Below are 19,407 nucleotides of genomic sequence, written 5' to 3'. Positions count from 1 at the left end.
GTCCCGTCGCAAGCGACGGTGAGCGCTCACCGAACTGCCCGAATGATGATCGATGTGAGCGTACGCCACCATCGGCGTAATCGACCTCGGGGTAAGGCACCACATGGAGTTCCGTCTTTGCGAAGCACCACCCGGAAGGACATGAAGGCTTTGTCTTGCCCGCGCTTGTTTGATCGTCCATCCTTTTGTGGGCGCAGGCGTTTCCATCTTTTTCGACATTTTTTTTGTTCAGTCTGTGTGTGCGTGTGCGGCGCCTGCGGCGGCATCTTGTGTCCGACGCTGTCCTCAGGAGAAGCTGGTGTCATCTTTCACAGTGACAGGCTGTGGCCCACGCATGGTGGCCCCCGGGGTCTCCAGACTAATAATGTCTGGCCGCAGTCTCTTCTCGTTCTTCTTCCGTGCCCGCCCCCCAACCCACCAAACAGAGTGCAGCAAAAGCAAACGGTGCACAGAACCCCCTCCCCTTCCCCATGTTCAACTGCATCAGGGGTTGTTGGGAGAGGTGGAAAAAGTACTCTGTATTGAGCGCAAGTACAGCCGCATTCATTTTGGGGGCGAGCCGCGTTGTCGTGACACTTTTCCGCCGAGCGTCGTTCTAAATTTCAAACTGTCAAGATCAAGTCGTTCTCACTTTTGCACAGTCAATTGAGTTGTGGAGTCAGAAGCCAGTTCATTCATTTTTCAAACACATTTCAGTGCTCGACGGTAACATGACTTAATTACATATAGTAATGCGGTATCACTTAAAGGACAACCGACAAGTTGTGTCCATAATTTGTAAAATCACTTCAAATGACTTCTACTGAGCGCATTTTACAAAGATTCCACCGCATATCGCTACATTTTACATTTTAAGACTCGCGCTGAATATTCAGGAAGTCTTGTTTTCGAGTTGATGACGATCCCCTAAGTGACGTCACGGAGGGAACGCCCGTGACCGAGAAAGCGACACACAATGCACTTTAGGTCCTTTTTTTTTGTCTGAAAACACAGTGTTGATCGTGAAATTAGAAGGAAAACTACATCAATAACGCAATGGTGAATCGTGTGTCGCAGCCAATTGCGGTAACACACATAAAGAAGGTGTAAGTTGACACAAATTCCCAGCGGACAAAGCAGCCCATTTCCGACGGAGCTTGTGCGCCATCTTGTGCATTTTCTGGGCGCTACATTGGAGTCCAGACGGCTTGAATTGATACGGAAGCACTTTTTTAATCGATTGCAAACATTTATGCTTTCCTCTTCAGAACTATTTGAATCATATTCAGAACTGGATGAGTAACAAGAAAGCATCTTCTCCGAATCTGAACTCTCTGAAGCCCTTGTTTTGATTCTGGAGCAAGGCTGTGTGTGACCAATAGTCACGTCACGAACAAGGGAGCGGGACTTTCTGAATCTGCCCAGTTCCGAGCTCACATTGGTGCAGTTTTGGGACACTTTAAGTCATTTTTATTGGTGTTTTGCATTTGACTCAAAATATAAGCCCGCGTGTTTTGGGTATTTTAGATGCTATATAAACGTTTTCTGACGTCAGTTAGGAAACAAAAAAATGTTGTCCGTTGTCCTTTAAACCAAAGATGTCAAACTCAGGGCCACATTGTAGTTACAATTTCATCTCGTGGGCCGTTATGAATTTGGGGAAACCATTAGAATGTTTAATAACCATTCACATATTACATACAAAGCGGAAAACAAATGAATGAAGAACTAGTTTTCACATCTGAAGCATAATGACTTGTTGTGGTTGTCATGGGACAATTTGAAATTTGGGTTGGGACTTTCGTGGGCTGAACAAAATGATGTGGTGGGCCAGATTTGGCCCATTGGCCTTGACCTGGACACCTGTGCCTTAAACCAAGTAGAAAATTGTCATGATCTGGTTGGCGACCAACGGGGGGCGCTGTCGGCCCCGCCTGCACCTGCACAGGTGCTGGTCGTCCCGATCAGATTGGCAACCAGCGGGCAGAGACGTCAGCCCTGCCGGCAGCCTCCCAGGTGCTGGTCGTTATAATCAATAACACTTAAAAGGACACCTGGCACGATCATCCGGTGCCGATTCATTGTTTGTTTGCTGCTTGGTTGCAGCATGCATCGTGTACGTGTTTGTTTAACCTTGGCGGGCTTTTACTTTTGGTCTTCTTTTGCTACTTTGTATTTTTTCCATTCAGATCATTTTGATGTTTTACATTTTGTTCCTGCTGACTTTATTTTAATACAATTTGTCAAACAACCTCCTGCTCCCTCCTGCCTGCTTTTTGGGATCCGAACCCGCCATCACCACCTCGCAAAACGTGACAAAAATAAACTTTTGGGGGAAAAAATGAGTTTGAATGCTAAAGTGCCGAAAATAACGCAAACGTGGAATGCCCTGTTTTGGGTTATCAAATGAAAAGAGTAAAAAAAAATCTGATGGGACCTTGTATTTCATTCAGCACCCTGACCAAAGTGTTCCTTTTTAGCTCGGCTTCACAGGACCTTGACGCCCATCGCCCCTTACGGAGAGACCTTCCTCTACAACAGCGCTCAAAGCCTTCCGGTAAGACGTCGTCCGTCTGGCTGGCTCTCTGGCTAGCTATCTAGCTATCTATTAGCTATCTAGTGAGCTATTTGGCTAGCTCTAATAGCTATCTAATAGCTATCTACTAGCTGTCTAGCTGGCTACTAGCTATCTAGCTATCTAGCTATCTATTAGCTATCTAGGTAGCTGTCTAATAGATATCTATTAGCTATCTATTAGCTATATTATTTATGTCACAAATCCGTTTAAGCTATCTATTAGCTGTCTGGCTGGCTATCTGGCTGGCTATCTGGCTAGCTATCTATTAGCTATCTAGCTAGCTATCTGATAGCTATCTAATGGCTATCTAATAGCTATCTACTAGCTGTCTCGCTGACTGGATAGCTGACTGGATAGCTATCTAGCTGGCTATCTATTAGCTATTTTGTTATCTATATAATAGCTATCTGTTAGCTAGCTAGCTTTCTATCTATTTGAGTTACTTCCGGGTTAGCTTAAAAATAGCACATAGATAGCAAAGATATGGCTCAGTAGCTAGCTAGATAACTGAGATTGAATGGAATTTACAAGCAAAAATATATATTTAAATTCCATCATTCCTTTCAGTATCTGTCTCACATACTTTCATCAAAATAGGAATAGATCCGGATGCGGCAAATGTTTGCAGACGATTGTAAACAAAATAAACTTTGGGTTGGGGTTCAAGTTTCAACATTTTCAAACAAATGTTGAACATCGAATTTATTTACAAGACAAATTACAGGTAACATCCGACTTACGAGGGCGGCCCGGTATTCGAGTGGTTAGCACAGCGCAGAGGCCTCCCTGTGTGGAGTTTAAATGTTCTCCCTGGACCCCCGTGGATTTTCTCCGGGTCCTCCGGTTTCCTCCCACACTCCAAAAACATGCAAGCAGGCAGATTGACCACTCCAAATTGTCCCAAGGTGTGAGTGTGAGAGTGACTGTTGTACGTCTTTGTGTACCCTGCGAATGGCTGGCAACCAATTCAGGGTGTCCCCCCGCCTCGTGCCAGAAGACAGCTGAGATAGGCTCCAGCACCCCCTGTGACCCTCATGAGGAATAAGTGGTACGGAAAATGGATGGATGGATGGATCCGACTTACGACCAAGTTCCGCTCTGACCAAGCGGCCGCAAGTTGAAACGGTCGTAAGTTGAACTCCATTGAAAATGTTGAATAGAGATTCGGAGGCTAAATGACCGGCAAACTCCCCCCTCTGGTGCCATCACACGGTCGATAGCTGTGCGAGAGTGAGACGCTGGCTGGCTGGCCAAATTGTCGCAGGCGCCGCCAACCTGCTAGCGCATTGCCAGTGCTCACCCACAGAAAAACTTCTCCCGTGACTGTAAAGCACAGGTGTCAAAGTCAAGGCCCGCGGGCCAAATCCGGCCCGCCACATCATTTTTTTCGGCCCGCGAAAGCAAATCAAACTTGTTAAATTTCATGATGATTGCTAAAATCTGAGCCAAAATTTCATATTTTTGGATGTCAACCACAATAAAAGTCATTATTCTTGACTTCAGATTTGAAAACGAGTTATTCATTAATTTGCTGTGTGCTCTATATGTAATATTTGAAGGGATTTAAACATTCTAATGGGTTCCCCAAATTCATAACGGCCCTCGAGAGGAAACCATAACTACAATGTGGCCCGCGGCAAAAAATGACTTTGACACCCCTGCTGTAAAGTGACCTTGAGAGTTTTGAAAGGCGCTTAGAAATTAAATGTATTATTATTATTACTGATGCACTGGACGCAATGGCTTATCAAAGTGCCCCCCCCCACATCTTTAACAACATCACCGGCCAAAGCGCCAATTCACAGGATTAATATTGTCACCTAACAGAGTGTCGCTTGCTACTCTCATGCCCGAGAGGTTAATAGAAATGTCAGCTGCCCTCGAAAGTGAGCGCTGCTTAAGGCAACGACGCGATAACGGCGTCCCAGCACGACACCGAGGACTTTCTTTTCATTCGACGCTTCTCTCTTCTGTATCCTTTCAGAATGCAAGTGGGGAAGAGGTGTCGGAAAAGGACACGTCGGAAAACAACAAGCACAGGTACCCCGCCGATGTTCTCGTCTCCTCCGGCGCTATTAATAGAAAGCGTCGGAAGTAAAAACAAAAAAAATATTGTGACCATGTTTTTGTTGTGGCAGTATACATGTCTCCAAGTGGCAGTTCAAACCGGCAAATTACTTTCTTTGGTCCTCGTGCCTTCCCAAAGCTGAAAATGAAAAGCATTTTAGTTGAGAGACAAATTAGCAGAGAAAGGAGGAGCAATTAAAAATGGATGCAATTCACACAAGCCGTTCCAAGTGGAAGGAGTTGATCTTTTTCCTCCACTTTTGCTGTCATTCTTCTTGCGAGGGATGCACTGCTTTGTCTCAGTCAATCTGCACGCGTCCGAGGGAACAAAGATCGCTTGTGGAGGTTCCGCAAGGGTCCGCTCCAGGTCCACTTGGTTTTAATATCTACGTGTTGCCCCTTGGCCAAGATTCTCACAACTCAGTCTTTTATTCGCTGGATTTATTACCCATTTGTACACTCACTTTTAATTGATCCGGGCCGATATTTGGTTTCTAATTACAGTAAAACCTTGGCTTACGAACTTAATTGGTACCCAGACAGAGTGTGTAAGGCGAAAAGTGTGTATCCCAAACATTAATTTTCCATTGGAAACCATGAAAATGAGAATAATCCGTTCCCAGGTCCTCATAAAACATCATTTTCTACTTTCAAATTTTCTAAGCCTGAAAACTACACAAAATAGACCTTATTTTATGTATAATAAATGTGCTATGGTATTGTAATTAAAGAAATAAACTACACTGTATAATAAAGTCGTTTTATTTACCTTTGTGATTGTCGTTGATGTCTTGATGGAATGGAGTGGCATTAAACACTTGATGAGGAACGTAGCCTTCTTCTTCCACCATCTTGAGGAATGATTCCTTGTAAGCCATGTTGTCTATCCATTTTCTCACTCTCTCTCTGTCGTCTGCCTATCTATTTTAATTTGAAGCTCTGTGTTTCTGTAACTCCCCCCCTCACTGCTGTGTTCTTGACCAATCACGTGCGGCTTTAACCGAAGACTGGGGTGGGGAATAGAGGACAAAAAAAATAGGTTGCCATTTCCTTGTTAGGAGAACAGGCTCGTTCCCAAACGACACATCACTCATTGTGTCGCTCCGTGTGTATCCCGACAAATGGTTCGTATGCCAAGGTTAAATTCTTGTGAATTTAACTTTCGTAACCCGAAAAGTTCGTTAGCTAAGGCGTTCGTAAGCCGAGGTATCACTGTATTTTAATCCAACCATTCATTCATTCATCTTCCGATCCGCTTTATCCTTACAAGCGTTTAATCCAATCAAATCTCTGTAATTCTCTGATCGCTTTAATTGTCTTGTACTGTACATGATGTGCCGCAGAAATAACTTTTTTTCCATTGTGCTGCGAATATTGTCCGTCCTTAGCCCCGAGGACCAGGAGTGCCCCCCCGTTGCGGCCACCCCAGACCGGGAAAAAGATGAATATGCCACGGTGGAAGAGTGCGCCAGTTATTTCCCAAATTTGGTGCAAAGTCCAGCAGAGTACAGCAATTCAGGGCCAGTGGCTTCTGGTCCCGACTCTTCCTCTTCCGTGATCATGGTGGACCCCCATCTCTCCTCCCGGTCTTTGGCGTCTCCCGATGACCGTCTTCCTGATATTTCCCCGTACGCCTGCTTTTACGGCACCACAGAACCTCAAGTGCTGAAAATGGGCTGGCTGGACAAACTGTCTCCTCAAGGGTAGGTCGACCTGATGGCCAGGCAACATCCAACGAGACGAGTGCTCAAAATATAAAGCTCTTTCAGCCTTCCCGAATCCAATCGTCCACCGCCCGATAGCCACCGCTAACCACTTTGCCTTTTCCTACAGGAAGTGCGTCTTTCAGCGGCGGTGGGTGCGTTTCGATGGTGAGACCCTGGCCTACTACAACAGTGACAAGGTAACTTTTGAACCCCCGCCGGATACTGCAGCTCCCCCAAAAATCGATATCCCCAGTCCCATTTGCTGCGTCATCCATCGTTAGCGTTGCGAGCTAACGGAGGCGGGAAGGACGGAGTGACTTTAAACCAAGCATGGCAGAACAGCGCTCTCCGTGCCCAGCCAGCCGTAACGTAAAATACATCCCCTTCTCTGAAAAGGGCGGAGGGGGAAGTGAAGGCTCTTTGAAATGCCTTTTGGCAAAACAACGCAATGCTGGTTCAGATCACTTTTTTATTTGTTTGTTTTGTTTAGTTTGTCCACAGCCCATCACAATCAATGATGTGCAACCGATCAGATGGCGTCTCGTCAATCAATTGCTAATTAAAGCCCTCTGTGCCCACTCACACACCGCGACCCCAACTGCCACTCCCGCATATTTCCATTGGATCGGCCTCTTTAGTTGCCGGGACACGTTTGGAGGCAGGCAGAGCGAGGACTATCGGGGAGTGCCGGCCAGTCAGCAGCTCGATAGTGCATGAGGTGGGACGATTGGAGGACTTGCCCTTTCTGAATATTTTGGGGGCACGTCGGGTTCATTCGTATATCGACCTGAAAATTTAATTTGTTGTATGTCCACACTGAAACCTCAACTTGGTCTCATCTCAAATCAGCTCTGCACATTGGACTCAATGGGAAGGTTTTGAATTGGTTCCAGACAATATAAGCCGCATCAGGTAGGGTAAGGGTGTCAAACATGTGTGATTAGCCAGCTAGCTCACTCAATCAATCAATAGCTAGCTTTCTAGCTTGCTAGATAGCTCACTAGGTAGCTCGATAGATGAGCATGGAATTTCAGAAGTTTTATTTTCTTTCTTGGGCCGAATAAAATGATGTGGAGGGCCAGAATTTGCCCCCAGGCCTCAACTTTGACACCTGTGCGGTAGGAGAAGTGCATACAGCCGCATTACTAGTGCTCAATAACTTGAATGAATGTGAAAAAAAGAGCATTATGTCATACAAATGGAATTTTTCTTTGTGCATATTGAACCGATTAATAATCTTTCCCTTCAGTGCAATATGCTGAGCTGATTTGAGCTAAGACTGAGTTGAATTTTCAGTATGGGCATGCGACAAATTCAATTAAAAGCAGCGCCCACGAAGAACAAAAAGCTCACCTCTGATGCTCATATTTTTTTTAAACCCTTGGACAAAACAAACTTTTAGTGCTATCCACTTCCAGGTCTGTCAGCCCCGTTTTGTAAAGGCCAAGCTGGCCGATGGTCAAAAAGCAAAGCCACCGTCGCGGCTGAGGGGCACCACATGCCGACATTGCCATGCTGGTCCTCACTCCCAAACTTTTAACACCCGCAAACTCTCTTTTGTACTGTGAAATCCCTGCGGGAGGCGTCAGCCCCAGACTGAAGTAATCACACTTAATCACAGTCGCAGCTTGAAAGGTCTCCGGTGATGTCATCATCAGGGTTGGGATAGCCGAAGTGGCGTGGGAGAGGAGCGATATCATCGGTCTCATGGCCGCGTTGCATCCGATCTATCTCATCAATCGCGGATGGGGGGGTTTCGCCTGATTTCGTCAAGACGAGGGAATCGACTCAGGAGATCCCTCGGGGCCTTTCAATTGAGGGTCCCAATATGCAACGTCGTGTGCGTCTGTGTTTTGTGTGTGTCCAAAGCTTGGCTTCAAGGGGGATGAGGTGGGCAGGGTGGGCGGTCCTTCCATTGTCAGTGACTCCATCGCATCGTAATGTAGCAAATCGGAATCCTGCTTCATTGAACAGAATGGAATTGTTACACTTTAAAAAACAGCCATCCTTGAATCCTTTTTTTAATTGTTCGTGAAAGGACAACCGACGTGTTGACGATGCCCTAAGTGACGTCACGGAGGGAATGCCCCTGACCGAGAAAGCGACACACAATGTGAATTGGGTACTTTTTTTTGTCTGAAAACACCGTGTTGATCGCAAAATTAGAATACGATGGTGAATAGTTGTGTGTTGCAGCCAATTGCGGTAACACGCATAAAGAAGGTGTGAATTTACACAAATTCCCAGCGGACAAACCAGCCTATTTCTTGTGCATTTTCTGTGCACTACATTGGAGTCTAGACGGCGCGAATTGAGACGGAAGGACTTCTTTAATCGATTGCAAACATTTATGCTTTCCTCTTCAGAACTATTTTGATTATATTCATAACTGGATGAGTAACAAGAAATGATCGTTTTCCGAATCTGAACTCTCTGAAACCATTGTTTTGATTCTGGAGCAAGGCAGTTTGTGAAGGAGTATCCTGACGTGACGTCACGAACAAAGGGGCGGGACTTTCTGAATGTCCCCAGTTCCAAGCTTATTTTGTGGCAGTTTTGGGACATTTTAAGTCATTTTTATTGGTGTTTTGCATTTGACTAAAAATATCAGCCTGCGTCTTTTGGGTATTTTAGATGCTATAAAACATTTTTCTGATGTCAGTTAGCAAACAAAAAAATGGTGTCAGTTGTCCTTTAATGTATTTATTTTTGGTGCACACACAATCAAATTGAGCTTTCGACTGGTGAAACTGCACCTGGGTGCCTGACACCCCTTCCATTTATAAATATATGCACGTCACACAAACAGGTGTCCAAGTCAAGGCCCAGTCAAATGCCTTGATGAAGTCCGAACCAAAATTTTAATTGTCGTATGTAAACCACAGTAACTGTCATTATTCTTAACTTCAGATTTGAAAAGTAGTTAGTCATTCATTTGTTGTGCGCTCTGTATGTAATATGTGGAGGGGGTAAAACATTCTCAGTGCTTCCCCAAATTCATACAGATCTTGTTTAATAGCTGGCTTGTGGATAGTGAGTGAGGTTTTCATATCCGCCAGTTGGTGTCCTCCTGCCTCCGTTGTAACCGTAAATCCCACCCCTACCTATTTATTTATTTATTTTATTATTTATTGACTTATTTATTTATTTTTTTGTGCAGCCCCATCCTCCTCCCCCTTTTTTCCTCCTCCCCCTCTCCTTCGCTACTTCTCCCTCCGCGCGGCGCCCCCATTTTTGTGTGCTTTAGCTCCTGCGCTCTGCCTTAATTGTTCCGTGAAGTTTACTGGCTTGTTTTTACTTTTTTGTGGGGTGGAGCGGGGAGAGAGGGGCGCGTTTGGAGCCTTTACAGTCGGTTCTGCTGCGGAGAGGGAGGGGGTCAGCGAGGGGAGAAATAAGAATTGGATGTGTTGTGGGTGGACGAGTCAGGTTGAGGGGGTTATCTCGTAGAGGAGGACGGGGCGGACGGAGAAGAGGAGAGGAAGGGGGAAGGGGAGAGAGACAAAGGGATAGTGAGGGAGAGAGAAAGAGAGAGACAGTGTGAGTGAAAGAGAGTGAGACAGTGAGTGAGTGAGTGAGTGAGTGAGTGAGTGAGTGAGTGAGTGAGTGAGTGAGTGAGTGAGTGAGTGAGACAGCCAGACAGAATGACAGACAGACAGAGACATAGGGGGGAGTGAGAGAGAGAGTAAGGGAGGTGGAGAGAGGGAGAGAGAGACAGAGAGAAACAGAGACACAAACAGACACACAGAGAGAGAGAGAGAGAGAGAGAGAGAGAGAGAGAGAGAGAGAGAGAGAGAGAGAGAGAGAGAGAGAGAGAGAGAGAGAGAGAGAGAGAGAGAGAGAGAGAGAGAGAGAGAGAGAGAGAGAGAGAGAGAGAGAGAGAGAGAGAGAGATTTGCGCCCGATTGCATTTCATTGTCCTCACGAGGGTGTCCTGCGTGCGGCTGTGCGGTCGTTTGCGTCTCTCTGTCCCGACCCCGTCTTTTCATCAGAATATTTCTAGACGGACACCCAAGTAGTAATTAAACTGGTCTCCTGCCTGACCCTCAAAGTGGAATTAAGACAATTAATTAGCGCGAAAGCATAACCGGTGGCACCATTATCAGCCACCGAGTTCATTTATGTGCACCCGCCGTCGCTTGCCTTTCTTTGAAGGAGACCCGTGATGGGAATTTTTGTTTGGCTGTAAACACTAGAACAATTTCCAACTTTTTCCAAGAGAATGTTGACCATAAACGAGCGTCAAAGAGCCATTTGTACCCATTTCCCACAGAAAAGAAAACACTGGGAGTCACAAAATCCTTTTGACATTTAAAATGAAGACAACACTGCATCTTTTCATCATCGTTTTTTACCTTTATATATGCATAAACAAACTATAGTGTGTTGCATGTATGAATCAATGAACTGTTACAGAGAAGCGTAATTACATTTCTGCGCGCAACAAAAACATTTTAAACTCTGAAAAAAAACGTTGGTTTGAAGATTACTTTTCCCTGATTTTCTGCACAAATTCACTCTTGTTTTTAAAGTCTGTGAATAGATGTTCTGACAACTTAATGAATGATTCTTTTATATATTCTCCGTCTGTGAACGGCTTTCCGTGCCTGACTATTTCCTGAGCGGCCACAAAACTAGCATATGTAGCTGAACTTGTAGATTTCATCCACTTCATAAAATGTTTTTGCTCTGATCAGCCTTCCGCATCAGTTCCGAAACGGCTCTTTTTCTCTCATCTCCATCCGGATATTTTTGAGCAAAGGCTGTGTGTTTGTTCTGGAAATGTCTTGCGACATTTGACTTTTTGTTTGTTTGCTAACTTCTCATTACATATTAAGCATACCGGTAAACCCGTCTCGTCAGCAGTGAAGGCGAACGAATCTGCCCACGTATCATTCTGTTTTCTTCAGACACTTTTCTTTTCTTAGATTTATCCATAGTTGGCCTACCTGGGGGTCGAAAAATTCAAGAAATTGTGCGCAATTTGGCAGTTGTGACCGGATATACGTCCACTGTCGATGGTTGTGACGTATATTATGAGCGACCAAAAAATTGAATACGTTTTATTTTGTATTATTTATAATCACCATAGTCTTCAAATTTAGAATTACATTTTAAAAACGAACAAACTAAAATAATATACATTAAATTAAATACTCATTATTTATTTTCTAAAGCCGCAGGGAGCTGCAGCAGGGGGGTGAAAGAGCCACATGCGGCTCCGGAGCCGCGGGTTGCCGACCCCTGGTCTAAAGAAAGTCTCCAGTGCAGTGCAGTTGCAGTGCAATTTTGGGCTAAAACTGAGAGCTATGTAGAGCGGCCTGTCCCGTTGTTTCTTTATTATTACTTTTTTTATTGCTCCGGCCACTCATTTGGGCTGCGGTGGGTCAATTGTGGTTTCATCCTGGGCCACTGGAAATTGACAAAATCGCAAACCTTCTCTCTCTGCGGCTGTGTGGAGTGCAGTAGCAAACAAACAAATAAATAACCAAATGGATAAATACATAAATAAATAATCTATTATTTAATTGGTTAACAAATAAATAGGCAAAATGATAAATCTATAAATAAATAATCAAACATTTAATTGGCTAATAAATAAATAAATACATAAACAAGCAAATATTTAACTGGTTAACAAATAAATAAATAGATAAATAAATAAACAAATAATCCATTATTTAATTGGCTCATCAATCAATTAAAAAATACATAAAAATAGACATATAAATAAATAATCAAATATTGAATTGGCTTAAATAATTATATCAAACACACACACACATATACGGGAGTGAGATGATATATATATATATATATATATATATATATATATATATATATATTCTTGGTCATTGGCGTTCCTTCCATGGCGTGACGTCAGGACGCTCGTCACCAACTCAAAAATAAGACTTCCGGAATATTCTCGAGTCTTAAAACGTAAGATATAGCTATATGCAGTGGAATCTTTGTAAAATATGCTCAGTAGAAGTCATTTGAAGCAATTTTACAAATTATGGACACAATTTGTCCGTAGGCGTCGGTTATCCTTTAATGCAAACTACGCTTGGCAAAAAAAAATCTGTGTTGCGATAGAAAACGGCTTGTTCGTGCGATCGCTTGCAATTTTACATGCTTGCTGAAGTTATTGGGTGTCGTCATCTCTGCAGGAAATGTACTCCAAAGGGATGATTGTTGCCGCCGCCATCCGTCAGGTGCGAGCTCTCGGGGACAACAAGTTTGAGGTCATCACCTCGCTTCGGACATTCATATTCCGTGCTGAGAAAGAAGGTATCTGCCTATTACATCAACTTTTTCAACATACACTGTCAACCACGGGAGTGTGCTGCCGTCTAGTGGCCGAAAGTCGAAGCACCTCCCCCTCTGAACATAATAATAATAATAATAATAATAATAATAATAATAATAATAATACAGTAAAGTCTCGTTATATCGATATTCAAGGGAGTCCGGAAAAATATCGATATAACCGGGACTATCGATATATCCGACCCTGTTTGCATGTAATTTTCTCCGTGCGTGCATAGAAATAGTATCGATATAACCGGGACTATCGATATATCCGATATCGATATAACGAGACTTTACTGTAATAGTAATAATAATAATAATAATAATAATAATAATAATAAATACATTTCATTTCTAAGCGGCTTTCAAAACTCTCAAGGACACTTTACAGTCACAGTCACATTTATTCTCTAGCTATCTATCTGTCTGCCTGTCTGTCCGTCTGTTGTTCGGTCTGTCTGTCTATCAGTCTATCTGTCCATCTGTTTATTTATTTGGTTATTTGTTTGATTAATACATTAATTGACTTAACATTTCATCGCTACTGAAAGAAGAAAGTGTTTTTGGGCTTCTGGTTGGTTTTGGTTACCACCCCCGGCTTTGTGAGGATGGCTTCTTCATCCCCGGGAGCCCAAGACAACCTTAGCTCGCCTTGAAAAGAGAGCGTGAGAGAACCAGAGACCCTCTCCCAACCCCCCTCCATCCCCACCCACACCCTCATGCATCTTTCAAGAAGCCCGCTCGCCTGGGAGCCAAGACTCATCAATCTTTGGGGAGCGCACGAGAACCAGTGAGCCCGAAGGAAGGAAGGAAGGAAGGAAGGAAAAAAACAGGGAGTGAAGGAAGGAACTGCCCCACACGAAGAACCGAGAGGCGACAGGAAGAATAGGCGGCAAGCCCTGAAAAAAAACAGAGGCATGATGGAGTCAAGAGTTGAACGTCACTTAGGAGATTGTGGGCTCCACCACCCCAAATTCAGGTTTCGTTGCAAATTGAAGTCGCTCAAAATTCTGCATGCACTTACCTTTCCAAGAGGGAAGCTTTGGGAACAAAACCCTCCATTTTCTGGAACCAAAAACACCTGAAATATTTCTGATATTTCCTGCACTCGTTATTGTCATCAAATTTTGCTCCCACGTACTCTCGCTTGACCATTTTATGGCTTGAATTCTCTTGATACATCTAGAAGGATATTTTCAACATCTGTCCCATTGAAAATAATTGAAAATAATTTGTTGATTGGACGCCATCGGTTGAAGCAAACACAACAAATGCTTGCTCCTGTTTTTTTTTGCTCCACCCACAAATGAGTTAAAAAAATCCTTTTGATGTAGGTTGTGTGGGCGGCCTTTAAGATCTCCTCACAGGGTGCGGCGTGGACTTTGCACTCCTTTCATCCGCTTTTAATGCTTTGCCTCCGTTTTCTTTCCTTTTGGAAAGTCAAATCAGCTCTGCGGCACAAAAACAACGCAAAATGGCCTCTTAACAACCTCAGAAATTCGTGAGCATACTGTATTAAAAAAATAATCATTGTGTTTATGTGTATACAGTCAAACTTGGGTTTTCGACCACAATCTGTTCCAGAAACATGTTTGAAAACCGATTTGATCAAAAACCAAAACATTTCCCGTAATTAATGTCAGCTTTTTTTTAAATCGCGATTGAACAATACAAACACGCCTACCCTGTTCCCGGTGCAACGTTACACAAGGATAATGCGTCGGTCACAATGAGACGCAACACGAGGAGGTGACATATAAGGAAGCGGAGGGGAGTTGAGTGGAGCATTCAGGTGTGCTCAGTTTGCTGGAGAACTAATTTTCGCTTGTAAATCAGGCCATAAAAAAACACCAAATATTGGGTGAAAACTGAATAGCACGAGAACCGAGACGTTCAAAAACCCAGGTTTGACTGTGTATGTATGGAAAAAGAAGTCTTGTAGCCTAATGGTAGTGTCTGCAATAAAGCCTGCCCGGACGCCCGGGGCGTGCAACTTTTACGTCAGGCGTACAACTTCTCCGCCCAATTGGCCGACAACTTTTTCAAGTAAAAATAAAAAAAAAACACAGATTTTCTTTCGGCAATTTGCATACTCTGCAGCCAATCAGAAGCCTCCATCGAATAACTTTGTGCTTCCGGACTTTCCCGAGCGTCATAGCCCCAGAAGAAAGATTCAAAAGAAGCTAACAAAATTTATGACGTTACAAAACGTAAACGTACATTAAAAGCATCATGGAAAGTTCACATGGCTTGTAGCAGATGACGCAACACAAACATTGCATTGTGCAACATGCCGAACAGTGTATGGACAAACGACAACTGGAGCAAAATCATCAGCAAGGATATTTACCATCAATTAAAGGACAACCGACGTCTCCGGACAAGTTGTGTCCATAATTTGTAAAATAATTTGTAAAATGGCTTCAAATGACTTCTACTGAGCGTATTTTACAAAGATTCCACCGCATATAGCTATATTTTACCGTTTAAGACTGGCGCTGAATATTCCAGAAGTATTGTTTTTGAGTTGGTGACGAGTCCTCACCCTACGTCACTGAAGGAACGCCCCTGACCGAAAAAAGGACACATTGTAACAGTCCTTCCATTACGTCAATGCATTTTGCTGTACTTGTTTGGTCTGAAAACATTGTGTTGCACCAAAAAGAGGCAGAAGAGGGCGACAAAGCTCCATGTAAGGAATTTATCAGCCTGTGGAAACGGGCTGATTAATTCCTTACACAGAGCTTTTTCACCATTTTCTGCCTCTTTTTTTGGTGATACATTTCCCCCCAATGTTGCCTCAAAATGGCACGGAATAAATTCTTTATTCGATTGCAAACCTTTCATCACTTTGCTGCTGTGAAATGTAAATTTCTCCACTGTGAGACTAATAAAGGCATATCCAATCCAATCCAAACGTATGCTTTCCTCTTCAGAACTATTTGAATCATATTCATAACTGGATGAGTAACAAGAAAGCATATTGCGCAGGCAACTTTTCAAAGTTGTCTGCCCTGGTGTCCGCTAACTTTTCATCATGAGTTTCAGACACTGCTAATGCGAATACAATGTGAAACATAATTAACAAGCTGAAAGGATTGAGCGTTAATTTTGAAACAAACTCAAATTTTGTATCCGTGGAACATCATATTTTAAATGTGTGCAATGTTCAAGCAAAGACAACAACATTGCTCACAGGCATGTATTTCTGCTTTCGGCTTTCTCAGGATAAGCCAAACTCCAAATTCCCGCTGCACCCCGTAAAAAGTTTCCCGTCTATTTTTTGGCACATCCGCACAGGTGACTGCAAATGAATTTTCACAGGAGCATCCGGCTGCGAGTAAATGTGCGAACGTGAAGACAGCGCTTACCCGACGTCTGCGGCTTATGTCCCGTCTTGTTTTGACAGTGTTGGGGGAGGGTGAGAATCCCTGAATAAAAGAAGAGGGAAATAGTCAAGAGCGGCATAGGTAATGGAAGTCATAAAGTGCAACAGACAAACCCGCAGAGGTAAAGAGCCAGTCAATGATGAAGAGGGACATTCATTATAGATGCGGCCCAATTGGAAATGGAATTTGGGGTGGGGGGTGTAGCGAGCCAGGCCGAGCGGCCTTTAAAGGACAACCGACACCATTTTTTTGTTTCCTAACTGACATCAGAAAAACTTTTGATAGCATCTAAAATACCCAAAACATGCAGGCGGATATTTTTAGTCAAATGCAAAACACGAATAAAAATGACTTTAAGTGTCCAAAAACTGCCACAAATCAGCTCGAAACTGGGGATTTTCAGAAAGTCCGGTCCCCAGTTCGTGACGTCACGCAAGGTCGTCTTGCCTTGCTCAAGAAACAAAACAATGGGCTCACGGAGTTCAGATTCGGAGAAGATGCTTTCTTGTTACTCATCCAGTTCTGAATATGATTCAAACAGTTGTGTTGTGTTTAATGTTTGCAATCGATTAAAGGAGTCCTCCTCATATCAATTCGAGCCGTCAATGACAGCAATGTGGCGTCCCAGATAATGCACAAGATGGTGCCCAAGCTCCGTTGGAAATGGGCTGATTTGTCAGCTGGGAATTTGTGTCAGCTCGCATCAAATAGTTGTTCGGTGCAACACACAATGATTCACCATTGCATTATTTTTGTGTTTTCCTTCTAATTTCGCCATCAACAAAGATCAACAGGAAGTTTTCAGACCAAACAAAGTACCGCAAAATCCATTGTGTGTTCTCGGTCAGTGACGATACCTACCGTGACGTCACGGTAGGTATCGTCACCAACTCAAAAACAAGACTTCCTGAATATTCAAGACTTCCTGAATTTGACATTTAAAAATGAAAAAGCTGTATGCCGGCGAATCTTTGTAAAATATACTCAGTACAAGTCATTTGAAGTGATTTTACAAATTATGGACACAACTTGACCGGAGGCGTCAGTTGTCCTTTAAGGTCTTAAGGGGCCGACAATGGGGGTGTCAAGGGCGCCTCCCCCCCGCCCACATTCCTGGTCTCACACGCACACAAGTCTGGGTCGCTCATCGTGCAATTCGCCGGAAAAAAGAATCAAAATGTCAAGACAAGGCGTCCATGTTCAAAATCTGACAAATGGTATGTTCAGTTTTGTCATTTGATTCCAAAATAAAAATAACAATGTTTTTGGGCTCTTCAATTGCCTACCTTGTACGTCACAGGTGTCCGCCACATCAGTTTATTTGGCCCGCGGAAGCAAATCAAAGTTATGAAATTCGAAAATGCTTGCTAAAGTCTGACCCAAAAATACAAATTGTCCCATGTAAGCCACGATAACAGTTATTATTTTTGATTTCATATTTGAAAACAAGTGATTCATCAATTTGTTGTGTGCTTTAAATGTCATATGTCATATACAGTAAAGTGTCATTATATCGATATCGGTTATATCGATAGTACTGCTTATTACGATACTATTTCTATGAACGCAAGGAGAAAATTACATGCCCGCAGCATCGGATATATCGATAGTCCGGTTATATCGATACTTTTTCCGACTCCCGAGAATATCGATATAACGAGACTTTACTCTATATCATAATGGCCCCTGAGAGGAAACCGTAGTCACAATGTCTTTGTGTTGTTATATTATTTGTTATTTATTTATTTTAGTCTTGACTTGGAGATGGCGCCGCGAGAGTGGCTGCCTTTCCAGCAGCTTCTGTATTTTATTTTTCGACTTCTTTCTTTCCTTTCCTTTTCCTTTCATAACTTTGCTGCTGTGAAATGTAAATTTCTCCACTGCGAGATGAATAAAGGTTATTCCAATCCAATCCAACAAAATATGTCTTTGACATCCTTTCCCAAAGCGATACCACCCCCCAAAAAAACACCTCTGGCTGTCCCCCCACCCGCCCGTTTCAGCACGATGGGGGACAGAGGTTTCAGCTGCTCTGCCCCCAAACTGTGGAACTCACTTCCTCCCAACATTCGTAACATCGATTGTTTTACCACCTTCAAATCCCATATCAAAAGCCACCAATTTAAAATTGCATTTTCTGTGTAGCTCTATCTCTTGTTTCTATTTATAATTGTACTGTATGTTATTTGTTATTGTATCTATGCTTGTCTGTGACTGTAAAGTGTCCTTGAGAGCTTTGAAAGGCGCTTGAAATAAAATGTATTATTATTATTATTATTATTATAAAAAAAGATGGATGCCATGTACATTTTTCTTTGTCTAAATTTTTTTTTTCTTGCCCCTCAACCCCGAACCGCCTCTGTGGCTTCACAGCGGAGCGTCGCGAGTGGATGGAAAGCCTCGAGGGGGCGGCGAGGGCCAGCGGCCGTGGTTCCCGCAAATCAGGCGCCCCACGCCGCAGTCTGCGCCGACGCTCTTCCATCAACAAGCTCGGCGCGCTGGAGATGCGTGCCTCCAAAAGTCGAGTTGTGGTGTCCCTGGCGGCCAGCAAAGTCCGGATCTGCAAAACGGAACAGGTACAGGGCGACGACTAATTTTTACGGAACAGGCTGATATAATAATAATAATACATTTAATTTCCAAGCGCCACTCAAGGACACTTTACAATCAAAAAACACAGAACAATAGAACCATAAATAAAATGATAAATATTAAAATAGCTGACTGAACTAGATCATGAATGCAATTTTAAACAGATGGCTTTTGAGGTGGGATTTGAAAGTAGGAAGGGAGTCAATATTACGGATGTTGGGTGGAAGTGAATTCCAGAGTTTGGGAGCAGAGCGGTTGAAAGCTCTACACCCCATCGTGGTGAGACGGGCAGAAGGCACATAGAGCTTATGAATACAAACGAGGGCATGTGACCTTTGACCGGCCATTATGATTCTTCAAAATGTTCCCACGACTTGAAGCAAGACTGAAAATAATGCCATTGCGATTTTTTTGTATTCCAAGCCGACAAAAAATCGACAATATTGGATATTTTTAAAGCAAAACATTTGGGGTCTAAGAGGTCCAGTGTTAGCGAAAATAAAAGGTAAACCAACTGTGAATTGAAAAGTGGTGATAAATCGAAAACATTTCAAGAGTTTTGGAACAATTTGTGGAATTTTTCATGGAGATGGTAATAATACAAAGCATCCTGTCAAATTATTCTTTTTGCTATCCATTTGCTAGCCAGCTAGCTTTCTCTCTATTTGAGTTACTTCCGGGTTTAGCGAACACTGGCGCGTGTGGCTGCCGCTGCTCACCCACAGAAAAACCTATCCTGTGACTGTAAAGTGACCTTGAGAGTTTTGAAAGGTGCTTAAAACTGAAAT

At 43.3% G+C, this 19,407-nt stretch overlaps 1 protein-coding gene across 3 annotated transcripts in view; it reads left to right on the top strand.

Annotated features, from left to right (window-relative positions):
* arap2 (ArfGAP with RhoGAP domain, ankyrin repeat and PH domain 2) overlaps positions 1-19,407 on the top strand; it is a 96,636-nt gene that overhangs the window by 7,954 nt on the left and 69,275 nt on the right. For all 3 annotated transcript variants that reach the window (XM_088990829.1, XM_088990828.1, XM_088990830.1), the window contains 6 exons: positions 2,460-2,536; positions 4,542-4,597; positions 6,013-6,327; positions 6,458-6,527; positions 12,497-12,617; positions 18,401-18,603. In XM_088990829.1, the coding sequence (XP_088846955.1) occupies positions 2,460-2,536; positions 4,542-4,597; positions 6,013-6,327; positions 6,458-6,527; positions 12,497-12,617; positions 18,401-18,603 (842 nt within the window). The remainder of the gene's footprint in view (positions 1-2,459; positions 2,537-4,541; positions 4,598-6,012; positions 6,328-6,457; positions 6,528-12,496; positions 12,618-18,400; positions 18,604-19,407) is intronic.

Source organism: Hippocampus bargibanti, linkage group LG02, assembly GCF_051943395.1.
Source record: "Hippocampus bargibanti isolate YZ-2025 linkage group LG02, ASM5194339v1, whole genome shotgun sequence".
Taxonomy (NCBI): Eukaryota; Metazoa; Chordata; class Actinopteri; order Syngnathiformes; family Syngnathidae; genus Hippocampus; species Hippocampus bargibanti.
This window is presented reverse-complemented; position numbering and strand designations above follow the sequence as displayed.